This window comes from Martes martes (genome assembly GCF_963455335.1).
Source record: "Martes martes genome assembly, chromosome: 8".
Taxonomy (NCBI): Eukaryota; Metazoa; Chordata; class Mammalia; order Carnivora; family Mustelidae; genus Martes; species Martes martes.
This window is the reverse complement of record NC_137895.1, coordinates 98,932,890-98,947,495: the sequence shown is the minus strand read 5'-3', so window position 1 is coordinate 98,947,495 and position 14,606 is coordinate 98,932,890. Positions and strand designations below refer to the sequence as shown.

Genomic DNA, 14,606 nt, shown 5'->3' with positions numbered 1-14,606 from the left:
GAATAGGGGTTGTCTGGTACTTGGCTTTGTGGTGATCAGGGAAGGGGGAGAGTGACCCTGAATGTGAAAACCCGAAAAAGGATGGTAAAGGATGCAGCTAACGGTATAGGTCTGGACTGGTGGGTCTGCACATAAAAGGCATACTTGTGAGCATGACCTTTACTATTTCTTGGAGTGAGTGGCAGTCTCTCCAAGGTCAGAAGGGCCCCAAGATAGCAAAGCATCTGACAGAAAAACCAGAAAACACAGTTATTACAAGGTCCAGCAGAGCTGCATACTTGGTGATGTCTGGAGCCATTGACGAAGCTAAGGGGATAAGAACAAAGGCTCATTTCGTATGGTCACCAATTTGTGGGACAAGCAAATCTTGTAGCTGGAGCCAAAGCCCCATAAGTAGAGCTAGATCATAGTTCCTGCAAGACCGAGAGAAGCAGCGTAGCTCCTGGCTGGGGCAAATGAGGACACGTCTTTTGAGTTGTCTACCAGAGGCCTGCAAGTTGCCTCTCCTGACGATTCTAAAGTATGAGGCAAATGCAATGCGACAAGACAACCATATTGAGAAAAACCTGACAGAGAAACAAAGTGCCCCGGCGCTTATCAAAGTCCTTTTGGAGGCAGAGGCCGAAAGCCATCAGGCCCCCGATGGCTCTGGCTTTACTAGGCACACATCTGGTGGAATCAGGGCTGTGCCATCTAACACTCGAACGGTATGACGCGCGCTGGTTTGCTGGTTACCACACAGCCTGCCCATGTGGATGAGAGGAAGTCCAAGTCAGGTTGATGTGTGTATCTGGTCTGTTGGGCAGTGACAGTTCTCACTGCAAATTCACGTATTTGCATTTCCTTTTAAAAGGAAATTTTTTTTTCTTGAAGTGCTTTATGTTCATTATAATATAGAGACAAAAGTAAAGCAGTTGACAGCCCAAAGAGATGATACATATGAAAAAAGCTCCATCAACTACATCTTACTATGCAGAAGTAATACTCCTCTTTGTCACTGACGCAGGGAAGAAAGAAACCTTGGTGTTTTCCATGAGGTTTAGGCCGGTCAGTAGCTGTATCTTTCTAGTTGGTTCACCAAGAAGAGAGGCTTCCTTTTGAATAAAATGCCCAGTACAGACAATACAGAGCTTTGAAAGTCAACTTGCCAATTACCACAACACACACCTCCACACAGACACACACCCCCCCCAGTGTTCTAAATGCCTCTCACCTCAAAGAGAGCTCAACTTCAAGAGTGCAAAGTCTAGCTGTGTCAATTAGAATAATTTCTTGCTCTCACACAAAGGCTGGCACAGAAAAATAAAAGTTGCAAACCTTCCCCAACTCAAATCAGAATCTGCTCCCTAAAAGGCTTTTCTTTCTCAGCGGTGGCTTCAAAATCCCTTTATGAATGAAAAAAAGGGGGGGAGGAGAAAAAGTACAATATGGTTGTAATATTAAAACTTAAATCTTTAGGGGCGCCTGGGTGGCTGAGTGGGTTGGGCCTCTGCCTTCGGCTTGGTCATGATCCCGGGGTCCTGGTATGGAGACCCGAGCCGGGCTCTCTGCTTGGCGGGGAGCCTCCTCCCGCCCCTTACCCCTGCCTGCCTCTCTGTCTACTTGTGATCTCTGTCAAATAAATAAATAAATAAATAAATCTTAAAAAAAAACCAAAAAAAAAAACCACACTTAAATCTTTGAAGTGAACCAAAAGGGGGTAAGCAGCTAAAATCCCAAGTATTTGGTACAGTTCTAAGTTTTATATGACATAAGGAAAAGTAGGAGCAGAAAATAACTAATCATGCTTTCTATTTGCTAACACAGTAGATATGCACATAACGTTGCTTGTTAAATTAAATGATCAAATCAGACTATTTCTAGAAACTGAAAGTGTTTTGGATTAGATAAACCAAGCCCATTCGATTTAGGTCTTTCTGAAGCAGTCTACCATTAAAGAGCTTTATAATTACACTGGGAAACCCTCAGATCTGCTGGAGCAAATCTGGTTTTGTGAGAACCCCAAAGATTTCATGTTACTATGGTCTGTTGAGTCAAAACGATCTTCCATGTTCATTAACAAAATTGGTTCATTCTTGCAGCACTGAATGGTTACTTGTTGTTAAGCGGAAAGAAAAAAGGATGAGAAATAGAGTTATGATAAAATATTTTCCTACCTTGTAGTCATATACTCAGCTCTATGACCTGCAGGGAAAAAAAAATAAGTAAATGGAATGGAATCAGTGGAATGCACTTGGTAACCTGTCCCTTACTTTAAGATGCTGAGTTTGTAATAACTTACACATTTTATGGTGGAAAGCATGAGGATAGCATATCACGAGAGACAAATAATTTGAAGTAAACATTTCATAAAACCCATACTTAAAATTTAATAAATCCTATAGATTGGAGGAAAATGCTTCACTTGGCAATTTGAGGCAGGGATATTTATTTGTTACTCAGAAAACATGAAACAGTTGCTTGATCTTAACTGTAAGGTTAACAAAGAAATACAGATAAAACACATCCGAGGTTCGAATGTTAGTTGTTTCTTCTGTCTTGACTGATATTTGGGTTAGAAGGTGGTCAAATTAGGGTGGGAAAACTCAATTTCCTTTATATTAAGTTGGTGTTCTTTCTATAATATATAGTCAGGTGAGAAGTTGCATTTTATAATCAGAAATGACACTGGCAGATATTAAGGACATTAAATTATGCTACATTCTACAACCTGTAAGCTAATAGCCTTTCAAAGTTCCCTGCCACCTAAAACAAGAGTTTCTTATATTTTCGGGCTTCTCAGCTTGTTTTAAGCACCGGCTCTGCATTTCTGTTGTGCTCCTACAATCTGCGCTAATTCCAAGTGTGAAGGGGTCCGTGGTTGCTGTCTGCTCTTTCTCACGTTTCCGGTGGAGCTGTGGGAGGGGTGTGCAAGAGGGAACCATTTCACTGGTTTGTTTGCAAAATGACGACCTGTTTCTGAAACAGTCTGAAGCTACAGCTACTAGAGATAGGTCACATTGCAGCACAAACAGGTACGCCCATCCCATCCCATCATGATGCAGTGATTCCAATTTGCAGGACGAGGCCAGGATAACATTTGTAGAGAGAGTGGTCTTGCTGGAAATGGTGAATGCACCCTCCCAGGCAACAGTCTTTTACTCTATTATCTGCTTTTGAAGAGCAAGTAACGAAGGATCTGATTAATGCTCTATTTGTAAAAGAGGTGGGGGTGACAGTTAATGCCAGAGAATACCTTCCTTAGCCCAGACTCAGGCCACTGTAGGTCTACTAGAAGCCGTGCTGGGCCCTGACTCGGAGTGGGGGGTGGGAGGAAAGGGGAAAAATATTAAAAAATAGAACCCAGTTCTATCTATTTTTTAACTCAAACTCTCTTCCCTCTTTTGCCCTTTTGCTATTTTGAAGGACAAGAAAAAGTAGAAGGTGGACAGAGAACCCCAGAATAATTTCTAGTTGTTCTTAAGTAGGAGAGATGGTCTGCTAGAAAGCAGTGTCTTCTGGGATATCCTTTGGCAGGAAGCTGGCTGGACAGGGTTAAAGCACAGAGACAAGACAGGGCTGGAGATTAAGATTCGACGGTCACCACCATTTAGGTTGTTCTGGGGCCACGGGACCTAGCTAAGACCACACACAGGGAGTCAGGAAAATGAGCGAAAGGTTGAGGGCAGAGAAACTAGCAGGTTTGTGCTGTACTGTATTCTGTCATGCTACGAACTTTATTATCACAGAAGTATGACGTCAAATATACTACTAACAACAAAAACAGCAATGATGTCCGATACTTATTAGACAATGTTCTAGGCACCTTCTATACATTAACTCACAATGTTCACAAAACCTTGGGGAGCAGGTAATGTTATTTTGATTTTATGGAAGAGACCAAGCATTTAGGAGGCAAGTGATTGCGACTTGCTCAAGGTCACACTGTTAGTATGTGATGCATCTGGCCCTAGGATCCAGGTTCGTTCCCCCTCCCCTCAAACATTTACAAATCTTTTTTATTTTTTAAATTTAAATTCAAGTTAGTTAACATATGGTGAAATACTGGTTTCAGGAGTAGAATTTAGTGATTCATCACTTACAATTAACACCCAGGAGTCACCCCAACAAGTGTCCTCCTTAATGCCCATCACCCATTTAGCCCATCACCCTAATCACCTTCCCTCCAGCAACCCTCAGTTTGTTCTCTATAGTTAAGAGTCTCCTATAGTTTGCCTTCCTCTCTGTTTTAATCTTATTTTATTTTTCCTTTCCTTCCCCTATGTTCATCTGCTTTGTTTCTTAAATTCCATATATGAATGAAATCAGATGATATTTGTCTCTTTGGCTGACTTTATGTTGCTTAGCATAATACCCTCTAGGTCCATCCGCGTTGTTGCAAATGGCAGGTGTTCATTCTTTTTGATGGCTGAGTAATAGTCTATTGCATATACATAAGCCACACCTTCTTTATCCATTCATCGGTTGATGGGCATTTGGGTTCTTTCCCAATAAAATAATTGGCCTATTGTTGATAATGCTGCTATAAACACTGGGGTGCATGTGTCCCTTCGAATCAACATTTTTGTATCCTTTGGATAAATAAATAATAATGCAATTTCTGAGTCACTGGGTAGCTCTCTTCTTAACTTTTTGAGGAACCTCCATACTGTTTTCCAGAGTGGATACCAGTATGTATTCCCACCAACAGTGCAAAAGTGTTCCCCTTTCTCTGCATCCTTACTAACATCTGCTGTTTCCTGACTTGTTAATTTTATCCATTCTGACTGGTGTGAGGTGGTATCTCACTGTGGTTTTGATTTGTATTTTCCTGATGCTGAGTGATGTGGAGCACTTTTTCATGTGTCTGTTGGCCCTTTGTATGTCTTCTTTGGAGAGATGTCTGGTTATGTCTTCTGCCATTTCTTAACTGGATTATTTATTTGGGGGGTATTGATTTTGATTTTCTTTATAGATTCTGGATACTAGCCCTTTATCTGATATGTCATTTGAGAATATCTTCTCCTATTCCGTAGGTTGCCTTTTAGTTTTGTTGATTTTTTCCTTTGCTGTGCAGAAGCATTTTATCCTGAGTAAGTCCCAACAATTCATTTTTGGTTTTGTTTCCCTTGCCTCCAGAGACATCTAGCAAGAAGTTGCTGCAGTCAAGGTCAAAGAGGTTGCTGCTTGTGTTGTTCTTAAGGATTTTGATGGTCTCCTGTCTCACATTGAGGTCTTTCATCGACTTTGAATTTATTTTTGTGTCTGGTGTAAGAAGGTGGTCCAGTTTCATTCTTCTGCACGTTGCTATCCAGTTTTCCCAACACCATTTGTTGAAGAGACTTTTTCCATTGGATATTCTTTCCTGCTTTGTAGAAGATGAGTTGACCATATAGTTGTGGGTCCATTTCTGGATTCTCTATTCTGTTCCAATGATCTGTGTCTGTTTTTGTGCCAGTACCATACTGTCTTGATGATTACAGCTTTGTTTTTTTTTTTTTTTAAGATTTTATTCATCTATTTGTCAGAGAGAGTGAGCACAGGCAGACAGAGTGGCAGGCAGAGGCAGAGGGAGAAGCAGGCTTCCTGCTGAGCAAGGAGCCCGATGCGGGACTCGATCCCAATACCCTGGGATCATGACCTGAGCCGAAGGCAGCCGCCTAACCAACTGAGCCACCCAGGTGTCCCGATGATTACAGCTTTGTAATAGAGCTTGAAGTCTGGGATTGTGATGCCACCAGCTTTGCTTTTCTTTTTCAACATTACTTCGGCTATTTGGGGTCTTTTGTGGTTCCACACAAATTTTAGGTTTCGTTGTTCTAGTTCTATGAAAAATGTTGATGCTATTTTGATCAGGTTTGCTTTAATTCTAGACCTGAGCTCCCAAGTAATATATTGTAAAAATATGTCTTATTCCCCAGAAAATATCTTGAAAATCCTAAAAGAAAGGTAGGGATTATGGCTTATGCTTCTATCTCCCCCATATGGCTAAAGTCAAACACAAAATGCTAAGATATACTAAATTATATAACACATATTAAGTTAAAATGTTAAAGTCCTGGGGGGCCTGCCTGGCTTGGTGAGTAGTGTGCGCCACTCTTGATCTTGGGGTTGGAAGTTTGAGCCCCATGTTGGGTATAGAGACTACTTAAAAATAAAATCTTTAAAAAATAAATAAAATAAAAATTTAAAGTATCTACAAAATTAAACCGGATAATGGGTTATTCACTTTCGAGCAATTCAATGATAAAGACACGAATAACTCCTTCAAAATGAAATGTTTTCTATAACTTTGAAGTTTTGCTATTCTTGTTAAAATATCCCAAGCAAAGATTCTCTAGATTTAGAAAGAGATCATATATTAAATGGCTTAAAATCATTTTGCTCCATCCATCCATGGTTAACAGTATGAGATAAAAAATTAAAAACCTATCAAAGATACATTTTGATTAATGAGCCAAGAGCAAGCTTCTCGAGAACCATCATTCATGGTATAACCGCCACCACCACATCCATTGTTTTGTTCGGCTGATAGTACAGAGTGCGCCTCAACTGATGAATGAGGTTTTATTTTTTAATCAGTATCATCATTAATAGATCAATAACACACAAGCTTAGAAGAATCTGCTTCCCAGAGAAATGTGAAAGCTCCCAGTGGTTTGGGGATTCGATTTCAATCACTTTCTCTGGAAGGCTATTTAATTATTAAAAACAACAATTTCTTCCCTCACTCCCCTCCCCATCCCACAATATAAGCCATTTGGGGGCAAAAAATGACCCATGACCCAGGATTATCTTGTTCTTGCTACAAACACCTACTTTTTGACTACTCCGATCATTTCACTTGAGAATAAAGAAGTGAATTATTTTTCACACTCCAATGTATTTTACCACCACAGACTAAAAGGGAAAACCAAAATAGAGTGTCATGGCAATCTGAGATTGAAAAAGCAAAACAAAAAACCCAACTAGATGAAATATTTAAAATGTGCCCAGCTCAAACCGGACGGAGGCACTGGGAATCCGGTCCCTAATGAATGACAGATTAAGGACTCCGGCATTACTTTTCAGCCTTTTTTTCTTCCTTAAGAATGCATTGCTTTTCTAAAAAAACATAATTATTCACCATCAGCTTCTCTTTCGAAAGGGTGTTTGTGCTCCTACTCAAAGACAGACAATGGATTCAATGAGGATAAGCCATTTAGTTTCTTTGTCGGAAACCATATGCCCAGGTCTAGAAACAACCTAACACGGAACTCAGCTTCCGGTGTCAAATTGTCTGTGTTTGGTGAAAACTGCACTGATATGTACACCCCCCTTAACTCCAAATGTTGCACATAAAGAAGCCAGTGTGAACACAAAGGCTCCTTCCTAAAAGGAAAAAACACTTTTCATGCCTCAGTTTTACTGATGTAGATCTCATTTACTGTGTTGGCGTAAATTCTCCGGGTGAAAAACAAATGACATCACAGAAGGCTGTAACGGTGCTACTGAAAGATGAAGAAGAAGGTGATGACTTTGGTCTGGACAACTCATTATGTGTTTCTTTTCATTTCGGCAGTTGTCAAAGTCGTGGAATTCTGAATCTTGACAGTGCGCCTTTAAGAGCCCCCACGAGCGGCTTCACTGTGTTGTAAATCAAAGGACTGACCGGGCCTCTGGTCGGCTGCCAAAGGCAAGCAGCAAGACAGGCCAAACACATGTCTGTAGTTACAGTTTCAGCTGTGTACAATCAACTGCTAAATCCCTGGGTTAGGCCCTATTTGTTTTACTATGAAGGCAGCTTTTGCAGCAGTGAGTCTGGTATAATTCAGAGCTGTGATTTCTATATAAAAAGTCACGACTGTCCCCAAAAGCACCATCGAATCCTGTGCTACTAACCTTATTTCACCAAGCCCAGACTTGGGCTCCTTCATAAGGACTCCCCATTGGATTATCTCACTGTAGGGCAGGGACCATTAACTCTCTTCACCTCCTTTGGTATAAGCCTATTAACTCGAACAGGGCTTGCACGGAAAGCCAGGAGGCCCACAATGGTCAAGCTAAAAGATGGGGGCAGGCTCAGGGTTTCTCTGGGCAAAGCTGCCAGCATGAAGCCCAGGCAGTGACCAACGTGTGGTGTGCTGCCAAGCCTGCACGTGGGGCAGGGCCGGGGAGTATAAGGTCTGCGGCGTGTGGGCAGAGGCTAGTGTATCTGATGGGAACCATCCAGTTTCTGAATAAATGCAACCCGGTGAAGGCCTGGTACCCTGGAACCCAGCTTGTGTTGCTATGATACAAGAGAAACCCACTGAGAGAAATCCCAAGATAAAGAAATCCCGGCTGAGAGTTCACGAGGTACAAAACAGCAGCTAACGATGGACTCTGGCTTATGGATTCAGTAAGCTGGCTAAAATATAGCCCTTTCCAATCATGCCACGTAAAATAGTATGAACTGCTGGGGCTTTCACTCCAGGAGACATCAGGGAATCTATGTAGAATGAGTATCATAAAAGTTTCAGAATGTGACCCCAAGCGAATTAACACATGTGTCTGCATGCAGGCCAAGAATGAATTCACCCACCACTTAATTGCCTCCAACTCACGATTTCTAAAGTAGTGTCCAGTCCTGTAGGGAAGGACTCTGTGCCTGTAAGCATTCATCAAAACACTTAACGATAATTTATGTTTTGGTGACTGGCAACTGACCTTGGGGGCATCACTGAAATATCAGGCATTTTGTAGTAGGTGGAAAAAATGATCTTACATGATACTATGAAAGGAAAAAGAAAAAAAAAAACTGGGATATGATTGCTGAGGTAACACAACTATTCAAAGAAAAAAAAGGGCTTTTTAAAACAAAGTTCCAACCTCCGTTATAGAAGAGCTGAAAGCCTTGTACAGGGCTACCCTTCACTGAGATTTCCCAACTATTAACATTTTGCCACATTGGCCTTATTTCCTTCTCTCCTTCTGTATCATTTCTTCTGCATTGATTGAAAATAACTTGCAGATATTATGATACTTAGCAAACATTTCTTTTTCTTTTAAATTCAATTTTGATTTTAATTTTCTTAATATTGCCACTTTTTAAAAAAAGACTTTTATTTATTTATTTGACAGAGAGAGAGAGAGCACGAGCAGGGGGAGTGGCAGGCAGAGGGAGAGGGAGAAGCAGGCTCCCCACTGAGGGACTGGATCATGACCGGAGCTAAAGGCAGACGCTTAACCACCCACGTGCCCCTTAGCAAACATTTCTTAAGAATAGGAACCTTCATAATAACACCACCACTGTCGTATCTTAGAAAATGAATTCAATAATGTCATTTAATATACAGTCTGTCTATAATTAAATTTCCCCAGTTGTCCTTAAAATGCCTTTTGTAACTTGCTTTTTTGATTCAAAATCTAATGAAAGTTCACATAATGTGTTTGGTTATTTTATTTCACAAGACACTTTCGAGTAGTTTGAATGTTAATTCTTTTTCTAAATGGTATCAGCCTTTTATCTTAGAATCTGGCATCCTAATTGTAATACATGGAGCCTTAGGTCATGATGACCTTTCTCCAAGTGCTCATTCCCTGAGGATAATGTGTCCTTTGGAGGACACCAGGAGATAAGGTGATGAAAAAAATCACCTTGTCGTAGGAAGGTTCTAGAATGGTAGGGGGCAAGAGTTGAGGTCAAAGAGCAGCAATCTCTTTTTGGCCTGAGTTTACACACCTCAGTCCCCTCAATCCCCCACTCCCATCTGTATTCTCTTTCACTTATATAACTTCTGGCAAGGTCTAGTGTGAACAAAAGATAAAGTTACAGACTACGAGGCACTTAAAAAAGGGACTTTGCTTGTATTTATTTTTTTCCTTTTAAATTTCAAGAAGATGAAAAGAGAAAGTGTAAATATTTTTTTAAATAGTCCCTTTTGCCTATAATCCTTTCTTCCCCAGTGTTTTTCCTCATCTGTAAAAATGGGGAAATTTACAGCCCAGCTCAATATATAGTTTAGAACAATAGTTTAGCACAGAGAAAGCCCTCTGGAAGGGACTATTCTTGTTTTTTGTTATTATTATTAGCTACAGCAGTATACTTCCTTAGATTTTTTTTTTCTCAAGTGAAATCAATGTCTACAGAAAGAAAAAAAAAAAAGTCGCCCAAACGGGTTTAATGGGTTCCTGGAGTCCGGGAAGGCATTAGATGTGAGAACAAATACTGGCCCCTACAACAAAGGGGATGGAGCTGGAAGGGCGGACAGGTTCCCAGAGGGTGAGGAAGAAGGGGCTGGTTGGTCAGCAGGTGCAGCCCCGCCCAGTCTTCTCCTGTCAGGAGCACCAGGTGTTAGGAGCCCCAGGCTGGGCAGAGCGCTCCTCAGGACCTTTGTGCTGGCTTTTCAGCCCTCCCCAGCTTTCACTATTCTTCCTCAAGGTTAGCACCAAGCTTGTGAGGAAAAGAGTTGCTCGGAGAACTTGATTATTACAGTTCTAGCAAAAGCCCAGTCTAAACAAGCAATGTTCTCTGCTTCTTAAAACACAAACCCATAACTCACACTCTTCACGGAATGGCAACATGACACAAAACAAAATCCACGTCACCCTCCCCGTCTGCTTCAAGTAACTGACCTTCTCCAAGGGTCCTCTGCAACAAGTCATGTTTGGCTTGAAGCTTTGTGATGAGATTACTACCTTCCAAATATTCTCTGAGTTTCTGCAAAAGGAATGATTCGTTTTTAGTTTTAAAAAATGTATATCATGTCAAGGGACTTTCCACGGGATGTCTAAAATCCAGCCACTTTTATCTGCTAGATTCTAGAACCTTGCTACTCCGAGGGCAGTCTGACATAGACCAGCATCACCCGCCATCATCTGGGAGCCCATCAGGGATGCAGGCTCCCAGATCCCTCCTTCCCCAGACCTGTTGAAACCAGAACCCACAAGGTTACAAGCCCTCCTGGGGACACGTATGTACGTTACAGTTTAAAAGTGGTCTTAGAGTAGGCCTCTTAAAATCTGAGGAAATTTTACAAAAGTACTAACTCCCAAATCCTATCTCAGACCAACAGAATTGGCAACTCTGAGTGCAGACGGGAGTCCATATTTTAATAAAGAACCCAGGTGATTCCAACCCAACTCTAGATGCTTGTTTGGGGATCCCAGCTCTGAGCTCCAATGGTGGCTGGGAAGGGACAGACGCACCATGAAGTAGAACTGCTCTGTCTCCTGCTGGTTTGCTCTTCTCTTGGCGATGCTGGGCTTACTCAGGTAGGTCTCAGAGACCGTAGACTTCACAGACTCTGTGGAGCGGCTATGCTGGAAGCATTCAGAGACATCGTAGTCCTCGATGGTGACCATATCTTGTATGGTCTGCAAGGTGGCTTCGGTCGTTTTTTTCACCTGGGGACAGGAACACATTTCTCCTGTTACCACATGATTTCATGAATCCCACACTCAGTGAGAATCTACTCTGTCAGGTGGAGGCAAGACACAGCCCCTGCCCCAAAAAGAGGAGAGAGATAGGGAAGCAACACCCACTACCACCAATGTAAAGAGAGGCTCTCTTCAGAAACATTCTCAAGAGTATATTTCTGTGTATTTGGGTCCTTGTAAGTCTCATGTATCACTGGGTACTCTCTCAGTTACATTTTTTTTTTAAGATTTTCTTTATTTATTTGACAGACAGAGATCACAAGCAGGCAGAGAGGCAGGCAGAGAGAGAGAGGAGGAAGCAGGCTACCCGCCAAGCAGACAGCCCAATGCGGGGCTCGATGCCAGGACCCTGAGATCATGACCCGAGCTGAAGGCAGAGGCCCAACCCACTGAGCCACCCAGGTGCCCCTCAGTTACATTTTTTAAAGTAAACTTCTAAAATTGGAAATTAAACTACACACAAGAAATACACACACCATAAGTGTACTGCTTGATGAATGACCAGAGTGATCACACACTTATGTGATCACCACTCAGATCAAGACATACAGTCCCCTACAAATACCTTTGTGCTTCTCCCAATTACCACAAGCCCCCTTTTCCTCCCCCAAAGTAGCCATTATCCTGATTGCTAACATCACATATTAGTTTTAGCCTTTTTGTACTTCATACACATGGAATCCTATAGCATGTATGATTTTTGTCTTGCTTCTGTTGTTCAACTTTATATAGTAAGATTTATTCATTTCTTGGGAGTATAGTATTTCATTGGTGAATGCTGAATATTCATTGCGGGAATACATCATAATTCATCCTGTTTACTGTTGATAGATGACAGATTTCTAGTTTTGGGCAACTGAGAATAATACTGCCATGAACACACGTCTAGCATACATGACTGTTTTCCAAAATTATTTTCTGATTTGTATTCCCACTAGCACAGTAAGAGAGTTCCTGCTACTCTGCATCAAGTGTTGGCATTATCAGCTTATAAAATTTAAACCACTGTGTTGCATGTGTAGTGGTATCTTATTGTGGTTTTAATATGCATTTCTCTGATGCCCGAGATTCAGCTCATTATAATACATTTAAGATAATTTGGATTTCCTCTCTTGCAAATACTTTGTTTAAATCTCTTGCTCAATTTTCCACTGGGTTATAAGTCTTTCTCTTACTTATTTGTAGTTATGGATATGAGTCTTTTGTTAGTTACAGGTACTGCAAATGTCTTTTTCCCACTCTTCTCTGGCTTTTCACTCTAGAATCTAGATAAACTGTCTCTTTTAATGTAATCAATTTACCAATCTCTTCCTCTATGATTAGTACTTTTTGTGTCCTATTTAAGAAATATTTCCCTATCTCAGAGCCATAAAGATACTCTTCTATATTATCTTCTAGGAGCTTTTGTCTTCTACATTTATCTTGCACAATTAGGTCAGAGTTTACCTTTGCGGATCAAAGTCTAGTGTAAATCAATAGCTTTATCCTTCTCCCAAAGTACAGAATTTAGAGCACCTTAACTTCATTTACTTTTCCTTATTTATATGCTAGTTTATAATGTATTATAATAAAATTTGTACATAAATATTAACATATATTTAAAAACATCAGTTACATAATCATTATTTTGCTTTATCCATATATATTACATTATTTGACCTCCTTTCCTTATGTGTGTGTGTGTGTGTGTGTGTATGTATGTTTATTTTTAGATTACTTATTTGACAAAGAGAGACACAGCGAGAGAGTGAACACAAGCAGGGGAAGTGGGAGATGGAGAAGCAGGCTTCCCGTGGAGCAGGGAGCCCAATGCAGGCCTTGATCCCAGGGATTCCTGGGATCATGACCTGAGCTGAAGGCATATACGGTTAATGACTGAGCCACCCAGGCGCCCCATCTTTCCTTATATTTTTAAGAGTACTCCCTGCCTTTACAAATTCCTTTTAGCATGAGTCTGCTGGTGGTGAACTCTTTTTTTGTTGACTAGAAAATGTCTTTTATTTCACTTTCATTTGTGAAAGTATTTTTTCCTGATTGGCAGTTTATTTTCTTTCAATACATTGAAGATAATCACTACATTTTCTTGCTTCTATGTTCCTGTTGATGAGAAGTTTGCTGTGAGTCCACTGCTACTTTGCTTGCTTCTCCAGCTGCTTTTAAAGTTTTCTACATTAAAAAATTTTAAAAATTCATTTGAGTGAGAGAGAGCACAAGCAAAGGGGAGGGGCAGAGGGAGAAGGAGAAGCAGACTCCCTGCTGAGTAGGGAGCCTGAATTGGGCTTGATCCCAGGACCCCAGATCATGACCTGAGTCAAAGGCAGATGCTCAACCAACTGAGCCACCAGGTGCCCCTAAAGTTTTCTATAGTTTTACCATGACGTGTTTATGTAAGGATTTAAAAAAATATATTCTACCTGGATTTTTTTGGACTTCTTGAATTGTGTGATATTTTTCATAAACTCTAATAAATTTATAGCTTTTATCTCTACAAATATTGCCTCCTTTTCTATTGTTTTCCTTTCTGGGAGTTTAATTAGTATGCTAAACATCACTGTGTTCTCTTTATCTCTTACCCTTCTCTTCAAATATTTTTTAAAAGATTTTTATATATTTATTTGGAAGAGAGTGAGCAAGTCCATGCATGAGTGGGGGGCGGAGTAGCAGAGGGAGGGGGGAAAAGCAGACTCCCCACTAAGCGGGGAGCCCAATGTAGGGCTCAATCCCAGGATGTTGAGATCATGACGTGAGCCTACGTCAGATGCTTGACTGACTGAACTACACAGGTGCCCTTTCTTTGTATTTTCTATCTTTTTGTTTTTCCATGCTGCATTTTGATTATTTTCTTTTGATTTGTCCTCTACTTTGATAATTCACTCTTCAGCTGTGTTGAATCTGATGTTAAAACCATCCACTGATTTGTTAACTTGGGACATTGTAGTTCTCACTTTTAGAATCTCTATGTGGTACATTTTAAAATCTGTTATTTCACTGTTTATAGTTTATGGTTTCCTACTGAAATCTAAGCTTGGCTTTTATCTCCTTGAACACAATAAGTGGCTCTTTTATAGTTCATTTCTGATAATGTCAATATTTGGAGTTACTGTGAGCATCTCTTTGATCTGATGTCTGTTTGCTGGATGTTTTGGTAGAGTTATTTGAAGTCGGTAGAGTTATTTGGTAGAATTATTGAAGTTAGGGTGAGACTATCATCTTCTAGAGAGAATATC

At 40.7% G+C, this 14,606-nt stretch overlaps 1 protein-coding gene across 2 annotated transcripts in view; it reads right to left on the bottom strand.

The window, feature by feature from the left end:
* SRGAP1 (SLIT-ROBO Rho GTPase activating protein 1) overlaps nt 1-14,606 on the bottom strand; it is a gene marked incomplete at its 3' end in the record, with an annotated part of 269,007 nt that overhangs the window by 43,102 nt on the left and 211,299 nt on the right. For both annotated transcript variants that reach the window (XM_080811741.1, XM_080811742.1), the window contains exons 9-11: nt 11,149-11,346; nt 10,576-10,660; nt 2,157-2,184 (exon numbers count right to left, since the gene is read on the bottom strand). In XM_080811741.1, the coding sequence (XP_080667867.1) occupies nt 2,157-2,184; nt 10,576-10,660; nt 11,149-11,346 (311 nt within the window). The remainder of the gene's footprint in view (nt 1-2,156; nt 2,185-10,575; nt 10,661-11,148; nt 11,347-14,606) is intronic.